Source organism: Neolamprologus multifasciatus, chromosome 8 (assembly GCF_963576455.1).
Source record: "Neolamprologus multifasciatus chromosome 8, fNeoMul1.2, whole genome shotgun sequence".
NCBI lineage: Eukaryota > Metazoa > Chordata > Actinopteri > Cichliformes > Cichlidae > Neolamprologus > Neolamprologus multifasciatus.
This window is the reverse complement of record NC_140446.1, coordinates 16,856,342-16,875,200: the sequence shown is the minus strand read 5'-3', so window position 1 is coordinate 16,875,200 and position 18,859 is coordinate 16,856,342. Positions and strand designations below refer to the sequence as shown.

Sequence of the window (18,859 nt, the reverse complement as noted above, 5' to 3'; positions counted from 1 at the left end):
TATGAAGTTCTACTTCTTTCCTGAATAGGTTGGGAACTATGACAACAAAAGCTGTGTATAGAACCAAAACTTCATCTTCAAATTATTTAATTTTTGCAATTAAGCTTTCCATTTTTTTAAGTGACTTATTTTTCCCCACCCTCTTGCAGTTGAGTAGCCCCCTCCCCCACCCACCAAAGGCATACACCCACCTCTCTAATGCTCTGTGTTAAGGGCATCAGGAGCATCCTTCTTCGACATGTGCCTCTGTCACTCACTTACATACAGCGACATAACTACACCGCACACACAGTCGCGTTTTCACTGTGTCCTCTTGTGTTCTCAGCACAAGGCTGGCACACTGCTCTCTGTGAGCACAGTTATTTTCACCCCGTCTCTCGGGAGCCTGAGAAAAAGACCTGAACACTCTGCCTAAATCAGTTGCGGCTTTAGCAGCCATCGGCTGTTTTGGTTTTTGGTGGAAGAATAAAGTGAATAGACTAAGACAGTCCTCAAGTTCCAAAGCTGCATTTCTTCCGAGATGGAACCTGTGAAACTTTGGGTGGTAAGGCTCCTGCTTGTGCTGCTGTGCTCAACCCAGGTGCCGCTCTCTGCTGTAGTAAGTGCCCAAGACTTGAATGAAATGGAGGAAAGCCTCCACGTTAGAAATGCTGAGGAGGTTATGGCTGAAGAAGCTGAAACAGCTGAGGGTTTTGAGAAAGATGATGAAGACTCAGATGATGATGAGATAGAGACTGATGAACAAGTGGAGGAAGAAAAAGATAAAAAAGAACAGGAGGATGAGAAGGAGACAGCAGAGGAGGAAGCTGAGGAGGAAGATGACAAGACTGATAAGAAAGAGGAAGAAGGTGAGGCTTCTGATGAGGAAGATGAGGATGATGCAGAAGAGGAAGAATCTGAAGAAGAATATGCAGCAGATGAAGATGAAGAGGAGGAGGTGGATGAAGATACAGATGAGAATGGTGAGGAGAAGGTAGATGAAGATGCAGATCGCGAGGATGAGGTTCATGAGGAAGTCCCAGCTGATAATGAGGAAGATGACGAGGAGGAACCAAGAGAAGAGGATGACGATAAAGCAACTCAAGGAGATAAGGAAGAGGAGGCTGACAGTGCTGAAGAGGATACACATGAGGATGACTCTGAAGATGAAGATGGTGAAAACACTTTTTTTTAAACCCACACACATTTTGAAACATATTGATAGTTTAGATACTGAATGATGCAGTATTTAAATATTAGTTACAATAAATAATGAGTGTTCTTAGAAATCTGTACTCTACAGTAGCTCTCTGTCATTGTTCAGCTTACTGGGGTTACTTTAGGAACACCGTCATACATATCAGTCCTAAAATAGACTGGATTATCTGTGCGGTAGGAACCCAACAGTATCTAAACCATCTATTCCATTTGTTGTGCCAATGTAGATTTTGAGACTTCAAACACCAAACATTAAATACTTGGAGATTTGTCTAAAAGAGGGTGCTATACAGTTTAGGGCACATTTTAAAAGCACAGTCATTGCTTCAGGCTAGAAAAAGAATGACAAGAAATGATACTATGGAAAAATGGGACCTGTAGGAATTTTAGCTTTGTTTACACTAAAGCTACTTAGACTATTTTGTATAAAAACAAACATGTCACATGATGTTATGACAGAAGTATAATACAAAAAAGAGACTGTCTGTGTCATACATACAAAAAAATATTGCACCAAACAGAATTACACAGTTAGTCATGTAACTTCTAAATAAATGGCAGTAATCAGACCTTGCTAGAAAAGCATTTCTTGGATTGCTTGTTAGTACAGAGACGGACTGACTAACACATAACCTGGGCTGCCAGTGAGCAGACTTGTCACAGGGGGGTTGATGTCAGTACAGACTCAGTAGTTAAAAAAGAAAAAAATATGGCCTAAAGTTGCTTGTAATGTCTGCAGTTAACTGCAAAAATGGCAAAAAAAGCAACTAAAGTAACTTGCAGATATGAGTGTTGTTGAATGAGGTTGCAAATTACTGCAAGATGTATTGAAATCAATTCAATTAAATAAGGTTTACTCCAGCACCAGCACAGCAATTAGGAAACCCATGTGAATACTGAGGTTTTGATACAGTGCGCCCGGAAAGTATTCACAGCATTTTACGTGTTCCACATGTCAGTCTGCCCCAGGGCAGCTGTGGCTACAACTGTAGCTGCCTCCACCAGTGTGTGAATGTGAGAGTGAATGAATAGTGGAATTGTAAAGTGCTTTGGGTGCCTTGAAAAGCACCATATAAATCCAATCCATTATTATTATTATTATTATTATTATTATTATTATTATTATTATTATTTTGTCATGTTACAGACTTATTCCAAAACGGATTATATTCATTCACAGTCTTTGACATGACACTGAAAATTGAGCTCTTTCAGGGAAGTGACCAAGAACCGAATAGTAACTCTGACAGAGCTCCACCAGTCTGGCCTATATGGTAGAGTGGCCTGACAGAAGCCACTCCTCAGTAAAAGCCAGACCTTGCTCATCAGCTGGCAAATAGCATCACCACAGCGAAGCATGATGGTGGCAGCATCATGCTGTGGGGATGTTTTTCAGCGGCAGGAACTATGAGATGTAATTGCTGCCAAAGGTGCTTCAAGAAAATATTGACCAAAGGCTGTGAATACTTCTTTAAATTTTATATTATTGTATTTTATTTTGACTAAATTTGCAAGAATTTCATGCAATATACTTTCACTTTTTCATTATAGGTTATTAGTAGAATTTTGAGGTTAAAAATGAATTGAATACATTTTCAAATAAGGCTGTAAAATGACAAAATGTGTAAGAAGTGAAGCGCTGTGTATACTTTCCGGGTGTCAATCCTTGTATTAAACAGCAATTAAACAGGTGTACCTAATGAAATGGACAAATATGATTACGTGGCATTACTTGCTTTTGTAATTCTGGCGGGGCGTGGTCTGCGGTGCCGCTGCAGGGGAGATGGACGCAAAACGCCTCGCAGAAATAAGAAGCTGTGATGCCTGTCTGTAGTTGTTGTTGTTGGTGGTGATGATTGTGCGGCTGGCAGCTGTAGAGCTGCAGCCGTTCGTGTGTTTGCAACAGCAACCGTAATAAAGAAAGAGATACTAAAAAGCATTGCCGTGGGTCATTTACAATAATAAATACTTACCTATGCATTTTCTACCCCACATGTATGTCTCAGTGCTATATAGTAACAGAGCAGTCTGACATAAGATACATTCTGATACATTTTTAAGCTGCATTTTACTGCAACATTTGACAAATCCTGACTCTAATATCTAATGTTTGCATCTAAAAGATCTTTTGCTATCCAGATCATTAAATTAATTTTGTGATTTGATGTTAAAGAGGAGGTTAAATAATGAAGAAAGACATGTGGAGTTATGATCATCTTTTTTTCCCTTTACATAGACAATTTAATGTTCTACAAGATACACTTGACTCTCTTCCTCAGCGTGTCTTGGCCTGTCTTCCTGCCCTCACCCCCAACCAGTTGTGGCAGTTTGCTGAATGAGCCTAGTTCTGCTTTCTTCCTGTCAAAAGGCAAATTTTCCTTTCCACTGTAACCAAAGCACTTGCTCATAGGGGGTCATTTGAGTATTGGGGCTTTCCCTCGTCTTTAGCTTACAATATAAAGCGTCTTGGGGAAAGTGTTGTTGTGATTTGACCATTTATAAATAAAACTGAATTGAACTGAATAAAATACATTTCCGATAAAGATGATTTCCTGAACCATTTACAGATGAGTCTGAAGGTAAAGACACAAAGGACAACCAAAGTGACTCAGATGAAGAGGAGGGAGCTGCTGACACTCCACAGTTCCACTCTGGATCTTTGTGTAGTGTTTGCTCCATTTGTGAGGTTAAAAAAAAAAACATATCATGGAAATAACAGATTTTATTTGCATATCTGCCCAGTACTCACACATTAGAGTTGGGTTTTACATAATTTCAGTAACCTGCTACAAATGATTATAAGTCCTGCGTTGTTAATTTGTCCTGACTATATACCATATGCACGGTTAATCACTATACCTTGTGGTTCCTTCCCATCTTGTAGCATTGCTCTAATGACTGTGCCAAGTGCCCGTGTGAGGAAGGAGACGAGTCTGATCACTGCGAGCACTGCCAAGTAAGCATCTTGACATAAAAGGATTATAACTGCTGTAATAATACACAGCACTTTGTTTCACTTAGTGCCTCTTTGTGTTAATCCTTTTCTTTTTTTGTTTGTTTTGTTTTCCAGGGTTGCTCAACCTGCTACATTTGTCCCATTCTTTGTGACACAGTTTGCACACCGGGTAAATGCTAGTTGTGTTTCTGTGGGTGTACTGATGTGTGTTCACAGATTTAATTAACTTTGGTTTGACATAAATGTTGTATTTCTTTTCAGGTGGTCTTGTTGATGAGCTAACTGGATCCCTCTTTCAGTAAGACTATTCACATTTAAAAACACAGAGATATTTTTAGATGCATTATTGTTGCACTGTTGCCTTTACACATAGTTGTGCTTTTGTTTTTGCAGGACTGTTGCCTCTCTGCTCTGAGCTCCCTGGGAATTATGTTAATTTGCTTATGTGGGAAACTACTCCCCTGACTTCACCACATCAAACATGAGCTTTTCATGAAACAAAAGCAAAGAAATATTTATGTTTTAAATCATACTTAAAGCTTTCTTGTAAGAAGAACAGGAAAAAATCAGTGTGCACAGGTTTTGCAAATATGATTTCTTCTTTCTGCCTTTTTCTCTTCTTTTGTCTTTTTATTGTTATAAAAAGATATATAAAGGTTGACACACTTGACATGACATGAATCATGCAGACAAGAAAATATATATAAAATACATATAAATGGCAAAAGCAGAAGTGTTTATAGTCTATAGTATGACTGCAGTAGAGGCCAAAAGGAACATGAACATTATGAAAATTTGCAATTTCTCAGGTTGTGTCCTTTTTGAGTTCTTTTGTCTTGCATCCTGTTAGAGTATAATTTAATGCTAAAACATTGTATTACCTGTTTTTTCATTATCCAGTAAATATTGTTGTGCTTTTGATAAAAATTTGTTCAGCGTAGCTGATTTGTGCATCATGAGCATCCTTTAGCTCCTGTGATTCAATTGCTACACTCTGATTGGTTCACAATAAAGAATTGGGTTCAGAAAGGGAAGTTGTGGGTTAAAGATTTGGTAAACAATAAGAACCGAAAGCCAGTAAGGCACATGTGCAAATGTCAGATGTCATGACTTATATTCCTCAAGGGGTAATTCAGGCACTTAGTCTTCCATAACACACAGAAACTTGTATAAAAAAAATCAAATTACCAAAAGGGAAAAATGGTCCAAATCAAAGCCGAAACTTGATACCAACATTTTAAAAATCTTTTCTAACAAGTAAACATTCAAACCTGTCAATCAAACAGGGACCCTTTTGTCTCTTTTGTTAGCAGTTTGTTGTCTTTAAGCTCAAACCAAAACCGCCGTGCTTATTTTGTCAACAGACTGCCACAGACCAAGAGGTAAGGCATGGCTGCTTTAAAGCAGTACTCATTGTGACAAATGAACCAAAGTAAATAGGAAAAATTAATATAGTGTACTCAGAAGTAAACATCGGAAAATTCCATGTGATAATATTTTTGAAATAAAACAATACATTTTTATCTAAATTGGTAAGATATAGTGTGATCTTTTTGAGATTCCCCGCTAGTTAGAAAACAAATTTTGTTCATTTGTCAGAGACTTGGCAAATAAAAGAAGAAAAAAAAACCCAACAACAAACAGCAACAAATTGTCAAAGTCACAAATGTTTTCATGTCAAGATCAAGTCTCTCACTGATCCACACAGTCATTATTTGTCATGATAAACAATCACTTTCATTTGCCTATATATGTTCAGTCCGTAACACGCCATGGTCTTTAATGTTTTGGAAAAAGGAGGTGTTGTGTGTTTGCTGTATTTCTGTTCTGCATAAACACGAAGAGAACTGGGCCTAATGAAGCATAGTGATGAATGTGTGAGGACATGAAGGACAGAAAACCTGTTGAGTAGGTTCACTTACCAAAGTGATGTGTGTACAAACACAAGACTGAGTGACATTAAAGATTACCGGGTAACAGACATGCTGCCCGTGTGATACAAAAAACTGCAAATCTCTGTACCTTTACCTAACAATATTTTGTAATAAGTTGACATATGAATGATGGACATTGATTATTGGATTTTATAAATTTGTCTCTGCTGTTGACTGACTAGTGTAATTACTAATCATGTAATAATTATTAACTGTGATTTGTGAATGTTTTGTGTATAATTGTTTTATTTTATTTGATAATAGTTAGTGGACACGATCACTGTAGTATTGACTGCAAATAGGTACTTGTCTGTAGGTATGCGTATCATTATTTTTGAAGGATGTGTCACACGAATAGAAAGGTTCATTCTCACTGTCAGTGACTTTAGTTTGTTTCTGAGGGCCCTACAACTATACAATGCACTGATTTAAATAAATAGTGTCACAGGAAATGCAGGAGAGTTGGTGATATCATTTTCAAAAATGTCATCTGAATATGAAGCTCAAACCATCAGCTTTGTTTGACCTAAACACTGGATATGGGGGCTGGGTTGTCTGTTCGGTAATAAAAGAAAATCCATAAGATTGCATAAATGATAATACAAATTATTAACTTTAAACAAAAAACAGAGTTTAAATAAGTTGTGGCAATAAGGGGCCCGTCACTGCACCAACACAGAGTGTTTTGCATAAGACCCTGCTTATATGTTCACTTTTATTTTGTCTAGATTATTCAGAGGAGTAATAGATACTAAGAGTGATTTTTCTGGACTATAAAAAATAAATAAATAAATAAAAATATGTGATACTCGACAAAAAGTTCTTCTATTTTCTGTGAAACATTTCATAAACTGAGCATCTGAACTGTGTAATATGTCTGATGATTTTGCTTATTATAAAGAAATTGTTGGACACCATTTCTTCACTTCTTCCATCCTCTGGGAGCAAATATATGATTTCATATTGTTTTCTTGCTTGTTTCATTTGAGTAGTTTCAGTTGTTATTTGAACTAAATAGGTTTGAAGTTGCAGCTGGCACACTAAACTTCATGGAGAAATCAGAAATTAATCAAACATCACATTGAGCCACTTAAGCTGATTTTTCTCTTCAGGAGTGAATAAATAACTTAAATTTGGCATATTTAACAAAAATAATAATTATGTCCTTTACGTTTTTCTCCATTCTTTTGTAAAACAGTATATTTAAAAATTAATGATCATATTTTGTCTTTAGAAATGTCATTTTTATTCAAACGTTTGTGGATACTGGTGGATTAACCATTACAGAAACATTAAAGATTCTGTTTATAATTACCAGTATTGTTAATTTAAGGCAGCTGTGCATTGGACGGTGGTCTAATTAATCTATCTATTAAGCACTGTAAGTGTTAAGGTTAAATCAGGCTCAATTATTTCCCCTTTGCATTGAGCCTGTGCTCTATAGGTGCCTGAGTGATATATCAAAGAGTAGAATGAATGTAGCTATACATACTGATTTTACCAGTTCTCTGGTGTGCTCTTATTGATGCCTCTATTTTGAATACCATGTTTCTGAAAAAGGTCCAGCAACCATGTTGTGTGTCTCTCCTATATATGTTCATTGTTTATACACAGTTGGCATCCTCCCATTGATTAGCATAGTATATATATACATTTTGAAGCGTACTGCAGCAGTTTGTTACCCTTTTCTCACTGATGGACTTATTGGACGGAAAAAAGTTTAATGTGACACCTGAAACCAACACATCACTTTTCAAACCTTGGAGACTTGAGACTGCGAGAGTAAAGATAGAACGGTTTGTCAAAATTTTAACAATGAGTACAGTAATATAATCAGCTTGTCTGATTTTGAAACCTTCTTCATGGAGTTTTGTAAGAAATGAGGATCACAAATCTTATCCAAGTGATCATTTGAGATTTTTGTGATGCACATTCTTCACTTTATTTTGTCTTAAGGCACTTAATCACTTAATTTGGTTTCAGTTCCGAGATGGACTGTTATGTACTAAAATACTGGATGATTCACAGTCCACGCTTGAAGCAGCTGAATAAAAAAAAAAACACAGAATTTTCACTGGCCCTAGGAAGGCAGGAAGAGGAAAAACATGTGACTGTCTTCAACAGTTCAACACAATCTTTGGTAATCTGTACATGTATCACGTGATTTCACCTCTTCATCAACTCTTATGAGACATCCATGACAGGCTTCAACAGCTAGCAGATTACATAACAGGCTACATTTCTGCAACAATAAACCAGGGCGTACATTCCAGTGCAGGAACATATACATCAAATAATGATATGACTTTTTTCAAGTGAATATTAAATGTGTCCTAAAGGATTTCTTTCATTCTTATCCACTAGATCAAGATGTTCCCCAAGCAAACAGGATATTTCAATGTGTATTGGCCCACACAGCCCCTGCCAGTGGCCACGGGACCAGTGAATCTGCATCCAGTGCTTCTCGACCTCTCTTATGTCTTCTGCTGTTGGCATGCCTCTGTGTCTATTTTATATAATTTGGACCTGTGATGAACTGCTGTGAAGAATATATATTGTACTGCACCTATTAATTTCTTTATATATTAACTTGAAAAGTGGTTTTTCATTGATGACATTTGAATATGTACTTTATATGTACTATATGTATATCATTATAATGGTTGACCAGAAATGCTACTTATTAAACTTTGAGGGGATTAATGTCAAGCTGACATGATATTAAACCTTGAAACTAGGTTGCCAAACAAAAATAATTCTGCGCTTGCTATAAAATAGCTGTTTGCTTTGCTTCAGCAAAACATATCTTATAAGAAAAATAAAAAAGTCTATCACTAATTAAAAACATGAGTAAGTTTTGAGTATAGGTGGTCATCTTGTGTGTTTGCTATACAAAAAGCAAAGAAAATTTTTTTTTTTTTAATTAAATGCTCTTGTGCTTTAGCAGTGGAAAATGTTTTCTTGTCGCCAGTTTAAATTAAAAAAACACTTGTCTGAAATTGTAATGTGTGATTCTTGTATAAAGCTACAGGCCTTAGTTTTTCATGATACCATCATCCTGTAGTCTCCTTGCAATATTACACCACCAACATCAGCCTGAACAATTAAAACAAGGCAGGATGGATCCATATTGCAAGGTTTATGTGACTCTGATACATTTATCTATTTTTTTAATCATTACAATGCACGGTTTTATGTCACTCTGGATAAAAACACATGCACAGTGTATCAAATGTAAGTTAAACAATTAAGCTATGACATTGAGGTACACCTAACTTACTCCAATTAAGCTGCTTTGTTGTTTTCTTGCATTAGGTCATTACAGCAGTACATTGTTCACCAGCTATGGTAGAAGGCACAGTACTTCCTGGAGCATGCTAAGCATACTGTAAATCTGACTGACCTTAAGTTACTTTTTCAAGATAAGTCAACAGAGTAAGAAGTGCTTTGATGAAAGGTGCTCTAATAGAGGTACCTGATTATGACTAATGCTCATTCTGTTAATAGGAAGCATCTACTTGCATGACTAAAATTACCTCTGTAGATACATTTAATGACAGCAGGATTAGTATGTCAGCCAAAAGAGAGTAATGTGGGAGTGGTATCTTTTGTCAGTTTGATTTTACTGTCAGCAAAAATTACAGTTGATCAGGAACCAGTCTAGGTGGAGCATGTTACCTAGACATAGATAATAGATAATATGTCAAACCTCTATTCAATTGCATTACTTTTAACATTGAGCATAACCTTTTTTGTACAGTGACTGACTTCATAAGGGCGATGTTCATTGTCCCATCTTAGATGGCGCTCAGGGTGCTTGATTTACTGTGTAACTCTCCATAAGGAGCTTCCTTGTCTTGATTTCAGTGGTTTCTATATTCTCCTTTGGCTAGGTTATTATCCCAGCAGGGGATATATGATCACCGGCAGGGCGTAGGTGATAACTGACCAGATCTTGTTCTTCCCATTCAGCTGACTCCTCTGGACTTGAGGTGTGTGTGTGTGTGTGTGTGTGTGTGTGTGTAAACTTCAGTCATTTCTTCTTGAAAACAACAAAATGTGAGGTTGTATAAATAAATAACTTAATACTGACAGTCAGGGATTAAATTAAATGGGAAGAACACAAATGAATTACCAACTGAAGCCTCATATACCTACATACTTACAACATAATTTAAATGGTTAACTAGATTTCACCAAACAAATATTTCACTGAACAACTGATATTGAACTGGGAGAAAAACAAAAGTTTCATATACAATGGAATTCATATTGCATCTTGTTTTTAGATTTCTTTACCACCTGATTTTGAAACATTTTTAAAAATTGACATGATGAACAATCCAATCTTAATTCCTCATCACAATCACTATAGAAGTTTACCCCACTGATTTTTAATTTGAGCAATAATCACATATATACATATGATATATTTTTCACCTTTAATTTCAAACAACGTCTGGATACAGTTTGGAAGGAGATCATTTTGTCCTTTGTACAATATCAGTGTAGTGCTGAGTTAAACAAAATCGTAAAACTTTAAGGCATGCAATTTCATGAATATTCAGTTGCTTTATTTTTATTTTTCTTTACATTGTAGCCACAGCTGCCCTGGGGCGCACTGACAGAGGGGAAAGGTGAAAGTCGTAACCTATGATACAATACATTCTTCCAAGAGGTTTGACTGGTTGATGAAACAAAACAAAAACAAAAAATAACCAAAAAATAGAAAAGCTGCCTGTGCCAAAATGAAAACAAACAGAGTCACACACTGTGCATGTGCACAATGTGTGCTTATGTAATCACTTCTTATAAGGCGATAAATCAAAGTACTCGTTCCTTCCCTGGGAAGGTTAAAAAACTCACCTTTAAATGGAAAAATACACCAGTAGAGCCAGACACAGGGAGGGGCAGCAATATACCACGACTGCTTGGGCTGAATGGAAAGAGAGACTAGAAAGTCAAAGACAAGAACACAAACTTTCTATCATTATTATTGTTATTATTATTTTATAGTATTGTTCTGTTTATTTTTATCCTGCTGCTAAACTAATTTCCCCTTGTGGGACAATAAAGAAATTGAATTGAATTGAATTGAAACTATGGGAGAGCGAAGACAACATTTAATGTCATGCAGTAGTGGCATGTACTGTTGTAGTAAAACGTTTACTTGCACTCATCATGGGCATGAGTGTCATGGTCATTTGGGGCTTTTATTGATTCCTTTGAGCTGTTCTTTTTCCAGGGTGGAATGATTGTACAGCATACATCTTTAATGACTTTAAAAAACAAGAATTGGATGCACAAGTTTTAATTCATTTTTCTCTTTTCAGACAAGGTTGAAAGTATACATACAGGGTGATATATATACATAACAACCCCACTAATATTAGGTAAAATGAGACTTTTTGTTGGCACCAAAAAGCTTCTGGCATAATTCTGGCTGGATATTTGACCACTGTTCTGGGTAGAATTAGTGGAGTTCATTTAAATTGGTTAGTTTTCACAGATACACATTTTTTTTATTTGAAAAAGGAAAGAAAGTCGCTGTGGAAAGTTCCCAGAGCTCTCAGAACTCTGAGCTGAAATAATAACATATGACACATTCTTTTAAGAGGCGTGATTGGTTGGTCAAATTACAACTTGTTTAAGTGACACATTTTGGGTTCCCACAAGGAGGAAATTTCAGTCTGAGACTTCAAATGGAGCCAGAAGAAAAAGCTAGATAATAAAAGAGATAAAAGTAAAGAAAATAATTTTAAAAAGAGAAGATTTTGCTGAAATGAAAAATCCCCTGAAAGCATTCAATGTGTGGAAGGGACAGAAGAAGAATGCTCAAGAGAAAAAGGAAAAAAGGAGAAGGACAAGACAGATTAATCTTCTCAGAGAAATTGTTGTTTGTTTGTATCCTTCCTTAGAGCGTCAGTGTGTCAGAGCAGATCACTTTAGCATACCAGAATTTGCTCTGCATGCGCAAATATTATATTTTGAAATACTGTTCGGGAATTTTGTACTATCCCAAATCTCAATTCTTGGACAGGTGAAGGACGCGACTGAACATCGCCTTAATCTGACAACCAACAAGACCAATTGGAAGAAGTAAAGCACTCTGCTTCACCAAAGCATCAAGTTAGGCATAAGACTCTCACCTTAACTTTGGTATTTCAGTGGTGAGGGAGGAATGCTGATTGAGCTCTACTTGCTCTAGCCATCGGTCAGTTCAGGGAAATAAAACAGTAAAGTGCTATCTATCTAAGTTTCTCTTTTGCACCATAGAAGAAATACGTGCTAGGACCTGCTCTGATATGTCTTATCTGTCCAGAGCAAATGCAAAATGTGGCAAATGCATAACTCCACCAGGACTGAAAAACAAATTAGAGAATAGAATTCTTATCTAGCACTTCCATTATGAACTATACAGGGTGGGCCATTTATATGGATACACCGTAATAAAATGGGAATGGTTGGTGATATTAAAGTCCTGTTTGTGGCACATTAGTATATGTGTGGGGGCAAACTCCACAAGATGGGTGGTGACCATGGTGGCCATTTAGAAGTCGGCCATCTTGGATACAACTTTTGTTTTTCCAATAGGAAGAGGGCCATGTGACACATCAAACTTATTGGTAATGTTATTCTTTCATGAGTTATTTACAAGTTTCTCTTTGTTCACAGCCATTGACATGTCAAAGAGGTTAGCACGTGAGGAGCAGATCAAAATTGTGTTGCTATCTGGTGAACGCAGTAACCGGGTCATTGCAGCAGATTTCAATGCAAGACACCCGACGAGACCACCCATCTCCCATGCTACAGTTAGCAAACTGCTTGCTAAGTTTCGTAAAACTGGTTCAGTGTTGGATTTGCCAAAATGTCGACACAAGAAAACTGTCACTAATGAAGAAACATCAGTAGCTGTCCTAGCTTCATTCAGCAAGAGCCCACAGCGTAGCACTCGCCGCATGTCACTGGAAAGTGGCATTAGTCGAACATCCCTTTGGCGGATATTAGCTGCTCACAAATGGCACCCTTACAAACTCCAGCTACTGCAGCATCTCAACGAGGATGACCCAGATCGGCGCACAGAATTTGCAGAATGGGCAAAACAAAAATTGGAACAGGACCCTCAGTTCACGCAGAAGATTTTGTTCAGTGATGAGGCAAACTTTTATGTGAATGGTGAAGTTAACAAACAAAACCACCGCTATTGGTCTGACACTAACCCACATTGGATGGATCCCTCCAAGACTGTTGAAACAACAAAAGTGATGGTTTGGTGTGGTATATGGGGTACAACGATAGTGGGTCCATTCTTCATCAATGGAAACCTGAAGCTGGCACATTCCCTGAGTATTTCCAGCAAGATGGTGCACCACCACATTATGGGTGCCAGGTCCGAGCATTCCTAGATGAACAGTTTCCTGGAAAGCGGATTGGTCGTTGTGGGCCAGTTGAAAGGCCCCCCAAGGTCTCCCGATCTGACCCCCTTAGACTTTTATCTTTGGGGTCATCTGAAGGCAATTGTCTATGGTGTGAAGATACGAGATGTGCAGCACCTGAAACTACGGATACTGGATGCCTGTGCTGGCATTTCTCCTGCGGTGTTGCCATCAGTGTGTGAAGAGTGGGAGAAGAGGGTTGCATTGACAATCCAACACAATGGGCAGCACATTGTACACATTTTATAAGTGGTCAGAAACTTGTAAATAACTCATGAAAGAATAAAGTTACGTTGAAACCAAGCACACCATTGTTTTTCTTGTGACATGTGTCACATGCCCCTCTTCCTATTGGAAAAACAAACGTTGTATTCAAGATGGCTGACTTCTAAATGGCCACCATGGTCACCACCCATCTTGTGGAGTTTGCCCCCTCACATATACTAATGTGCCACAAACAGTACTTTACTATCACCAACCATTCCCATTTTATTACGGTGTATCCATATAAATGGCCCACCCTGTATATGTCACCAGTCTTATTATGTCCAGTGTTTATTAGGTTTTCTTCTGTTGTGTAGTACTGTGTTAAGAGATATATTCTAAAACACTTCTTCAGTAGAGAATCAGAGAAGAGAAACACACAGATTTTCTTGCTAGCAAGGGCAGCCTCCTGAGCTCACACACCAAGAGTGAGGCTCAGAGACTAAGCCCTGAGGACTGCCCTGGTCTTTTATTTATACACTTCAGTGAGCGTTTGTTCCATACATTGAAATGTGGAGGTGTACGTGTGTGTGTGTGTGGGGGGGGGGGGCATATGGGAACAGACATAATAGTCTGTATTTGTCGATTCTGTCTTTGTCCTGCGATGGGAATACTTATGGCTCTTCTACTGTCCATCCTCTGCAGAAAAACCCCTCTGTGGAAAGGGTGCTGGGTCCAGTTATCTTACTGCTGTTATGATCCCAGCAGTCTTCAGAGTGTCATCGTATGCACAGTACAGTGACACAGCATTAGGTGATGTTCATAGGAAACTGCTGTCATCACCACCATAGCTTCTGGTTCCTGTGCCTTCACAGAATCATGATTTCATCCTCGAACTCCCCCTGCGCTGTCGATGGAGCTTGGCACGCTCCCCTCATCCTTCAGGTGCCCGTCTGTTGTCCACAATCTCCTCTGTTGGCCTCTGAAATCCCCCTTGGCACAGCTCTCATTCCAACGCAGTTTTGTGGTCCTTGCTGTGGCTCCAAAGTCTGGTCTCATGATGGGCCCCAACCAGCTCGACCTTTGACCTCAACCACTGCCTGGGCTGTCAGCTATGCCTGGAATGGTTCTTGTTTCTCACTGGGCCTCTGAAGATTTCTCAGGAGATGACTGCTGCACCTGTATTTCCTTGCTAGGAGAAAAACTTCTATTTGGAGAGCATGTCAACAATCATCAAACCACATTCTTTAGTTCAGTGAACTTCACTTATAGGCCATCAAGGCCTCATCTCAACATGGATGCACCACTTCCATAGGCTTAATACCCGTTGAATGAACTGTTAATCACACAAATCGCTGCAAAAATCATATAAAACATAGTTTAATGTTAATTCATTGTTTCATGTTAATCCTGGACCCCTCCTCTTGACATCATGGACACTCCCATGAGTCAACTCATCAAAACCAGATTCCTGTCTTAAAGAAAAAGGTTAGCTAGATCATGTCCCAGGCAACATCAGGGCGTCTCCTCCTCTGGAGCAGCACCACCCTGGACCTATAATCCTGCAATAAAAGATGTTAGTGTGTTTTGCATATTAAGTTTGCTTAAAAACTGGCTCCGCCAGGAGCCTGCATACACACCATCATGGCCTGAAAAACAAGATCTGTATGTGAAATCAAACTTCACACTTAAAGTAATAAAGTATTCAGCACCAGCAAGACAAGTATCATGTGCAGGTTTTCTCAAATCAGTAAACTACAATTATTTCCATAATTTGCCTCAGACATGGATCATCCCATGTACTCAGTCAACATTAATGTAATTGGTGACTTCTCTTAAGCAAAGTCACTCAACTCATCAATCACTATGAGCTCAATGGTGGTTAGCTAATGAGCCCCATATTAAATTATTCCATAAACACTGCATCTCTTATTTGTTTTTCTCATGTCACTTGTCCGCTTCTGCTGAATCCTCTACATGCACTCTTAGCAAAAACAAACATTAGCAACACACACTGACCATCCCGGTGGTCAGACGCAGGTCGACAGGTTCCAGAGGTGCCATAAAAAGACCATAAAGTTAACCATCCATAGCTGTGGAAAGAAATGACACTAGTTTCAACACAGGAAATTTTTCCCGTGTTACTCATATTGTCAAAATAACCTTCACATTTTCCCAAAAACACAGTGTAACAGCATCACCAACTCATAACCTGTAAACACAGTTTTCTTCACACATAAACCCAGAAATCCTGTAGTAGAAAAACATTAACTAGTCCTCTTATAAATCACATGATCAAACACATGAAGAACTGTAATGCTGTAGAAAAGAATGCAAATGTTAGCGCTGCGCAGGTGTATACACACCTTCTCACAGTTTCCTCTGTGAGCAACACAAGGTAGTGAATAACACACCCATGGTAAATTCACAGACACAGAAAATTTGAAACTAAAAAGGTTAAATTTGCAAAGTTCACATAGTCATGTGACCCAAGTTTCCTCCCGTGGTCTCCTTCTGCTCCTGAAACAGAGACACACACAGAGACACATCCACACCTTTGTCAGGTGGGGGTTAACTTTGAGTCGTGGTCAAGTCTTGTCAGCTTTTACCAGTCAGTCAGTTTGTTTTTATTTCCATTCATTCATTCTTTCTTTCTTTGCTGATAGTGGAAACTATCGTCGCATTTGATCTCCACCCTCAGCAAAATGACGTCATTTCAAAAGAAAAAGAAGAACTTTAGATCGGATTACCTCGCTGAATCCTTTTTTAGGCAGGGACTGTCATTTTCTAAATGTCCCAAATAAGTGGCTTTCTCCTGAGCCCATTTTAATGTGGAGAAACTCACTTGTAACAATTTTCTCGACAACGTGCCGTATAGTGCTTCTAATCGTGCAGATCTGCTTAAACAGAGATTATCGAACAAAACTTTCAGTGCACTGTGAAAGTATCAAAAATAAAAAGGCCTTGTTAAGTCATGACACAAGCTCCTCATCTCAGGAGGGTAAATCATACCATTAGCATGGTTTATCATACCATCATACTAATTGGCAGGCTCAACTTCACAACAAAAGAAAAATCATCAGCTAGATTCACTCCAAACCAACCATCAGCTGCACAACACACAACATAACCCTAATATGTTATGAGTTTAATCCCCAGGTCTGTGCTTTTCACTCATTTGGGCCACAGATCCATATTATCCAGTTTTTCTTTTTTCCCGTCATCATAAAACATGTGACATGTCATCAGCTATTTCACAAAAGACGTTTGTTCTTATGTATTCAGAGTTGTGTATCTAGGTACAGGATTCACTCGCACATCAAAACAGGAAACTCAGTGTTTTAGAGTCTCCACTCTAACAAACTCCAACACATCTCATTCACTCGTGCTAGAATTCAGTCACCTTTCATTAATCTAAGAACGATCAACTAATTTGCATATCAGCTATTAACCGACTAAGATGACAGGACAACAGAAATGCATGTTCAAAATGTTATCACAAAAATAGAATTTCCCTCATACAGTAAATTACTTGTGCTGCATCAATCAAGCAGAAAGCATCTCCCAATTTACTATATTAACAACTAAATTTATTGTCTGATCACTGGTTGGTCAAACCAGAATCTTTTTTCCCACAAAAGTTAAACTGTTGTCCTGCAACCTAGAGAGTCAATTTTTTGCATTGGATAAATTCAGCATTTGATAACAAGTGTCTGTTAAATTCACACTATTTTAACACTGATGAGAGATAACAAGCTAATTTTCATTGCATGGGTGTTTGTGTTATTAGGCAGGTTTAATGCATGTCTGTGGAGCTGCATATCCAGCAGAACATGTTCTTAAAGCTGCCTTTCCTACACATTTCTCTGCTATTATTTAATCATTTTGTAACTGATGTGCTATGAGTCCATTGATCTTTGCATCACTTCTCATCACACTAAGTGACTTGGACAAGCTGGTAAACAGACTCACATGCTTAAGATGTTGTCTAATCTTCATGAGCTCTCTTGTGTTTGGAAGTGTTAGTAAGGTTATGCATGTTCTGCTTGTGTGTGTGATTTTGTATGTTTCTTTTTGCAGTGTTTCAGACTCCTTCACAATTTTCCCACTTAAGCAGTCAGTTTTGTTTTTCCCAGGTTTGCTAACCCAAATTTTGATTCCCCATATTAAACAACAAAATTCCTATGTGTTCTCACCACTCCTCTCACTCTGTTGTCCTCTCCCACTTCAACAGTCCAATAGCAGGCAGTTCTCTTTCAGCTTTGTCCTGTGTTTCACTGTCTCTTCTTGCCATTTTCTCCAAAGGTGGCAAATGTCAAACTCCAACAGTCTCCTCAGTTCTCCTCAAACGTTCTTTTCACATGCACAGTGAATTTGCAGCTTGTTGGGAACACAGTGCCATTCATCCAGTCAGGCAGGATGATGGGTTTGCTCTTCTTCTCTGATGCTGTTTGTCCACACTGCTGCTGCTTGCTGGGACTCTTTGCCCAGGATTCTGCTGCTGTCTCTTTATCTGCCATGTTATTGCTCTTTGGAGCTGCATTTCTTGTCTTCAGGGAGGAGTGAGAGCTCGCTTGTGACTTTAAGAGACACATGGTGCTGTAAATAAGTTAGCCTGAACTTGGCCTGAATGTTTCCAATGATGTTAAACTATAACTTTCTTCCGACCGCTGCATGTGGAAAATTGATTCAGGTCTGCTTTTCACCTTAAAGTGACAAACTAAGACATTTTCATTATTATTATCACTGCTTAATCAACACACATCTCTCTCTCTCTCTGTTTTTGTGAACAGTCCTTTAAGCAGAAAATGAGATTGTAGTTGTTCTTGGCTGATCAACACAAAACCTTTTTAAATTTTGTCTCTTTTTCACTCTTTTTTTTTTACTTTACAATAGCTGGTGACCTGCAGAATCACCGCTCTCACAATCAGAGGCAATTACTTTTACACAGCGCACAAAAACACTGTGACGTCAGACACATTCACACTCACTTTTTCATCCGCATAAATAAATTACATGGCTGATGATATGTGCCTTGGTGATCCATAAGTATGATCACAAGTTTATTTAATTATTTTTCAACCCAACAAAACAAATAAACAGAAACATAATGCTGATGCTATGAACACTCC

General features: G+C 38.2%; 1 protein-coding gene across 2 annotated transcripts; it reads left to right on the top strand.

Moving 5' to 3' along the window:
- Positions 1-228: 228 nt before the first annotated feature.
- On the top strand, positions 229-6,871 carry LOC146512811 (uncharacterized). Of its 2 annotated transcripts, XM_085169607.1 has the most exons (6): positions 232-1,154; positions 3,765-3,883; positions 4,082-4,153; positions 4,268-4,322; positions 4,415-4,451; positions 4,547-6,871. In XM_085169607.1, the coding sequence occupies exons 1-6, from the start codon at positions 521-523 to the stop codon at positions 4,566-4,568; spliced, it is 939 nt and encodes a 312-aa protein (XP_085025733.1). In that variant the 5' UTR covers positions 232-520; the 3' UTR covers positions 4,569-6,871. The 2 variants fall into 2 exon arrangements, with proteins under 2 accessions (XP_085025734.1, XP_085025733.1); XM_085169608.1 differs by lacking the exon at positions 4,082-4,153 and having other exon boundaries at positions 229-1,154.
- Positions 6,872-18,859: the final 11,988 nt, after the last annotated feature.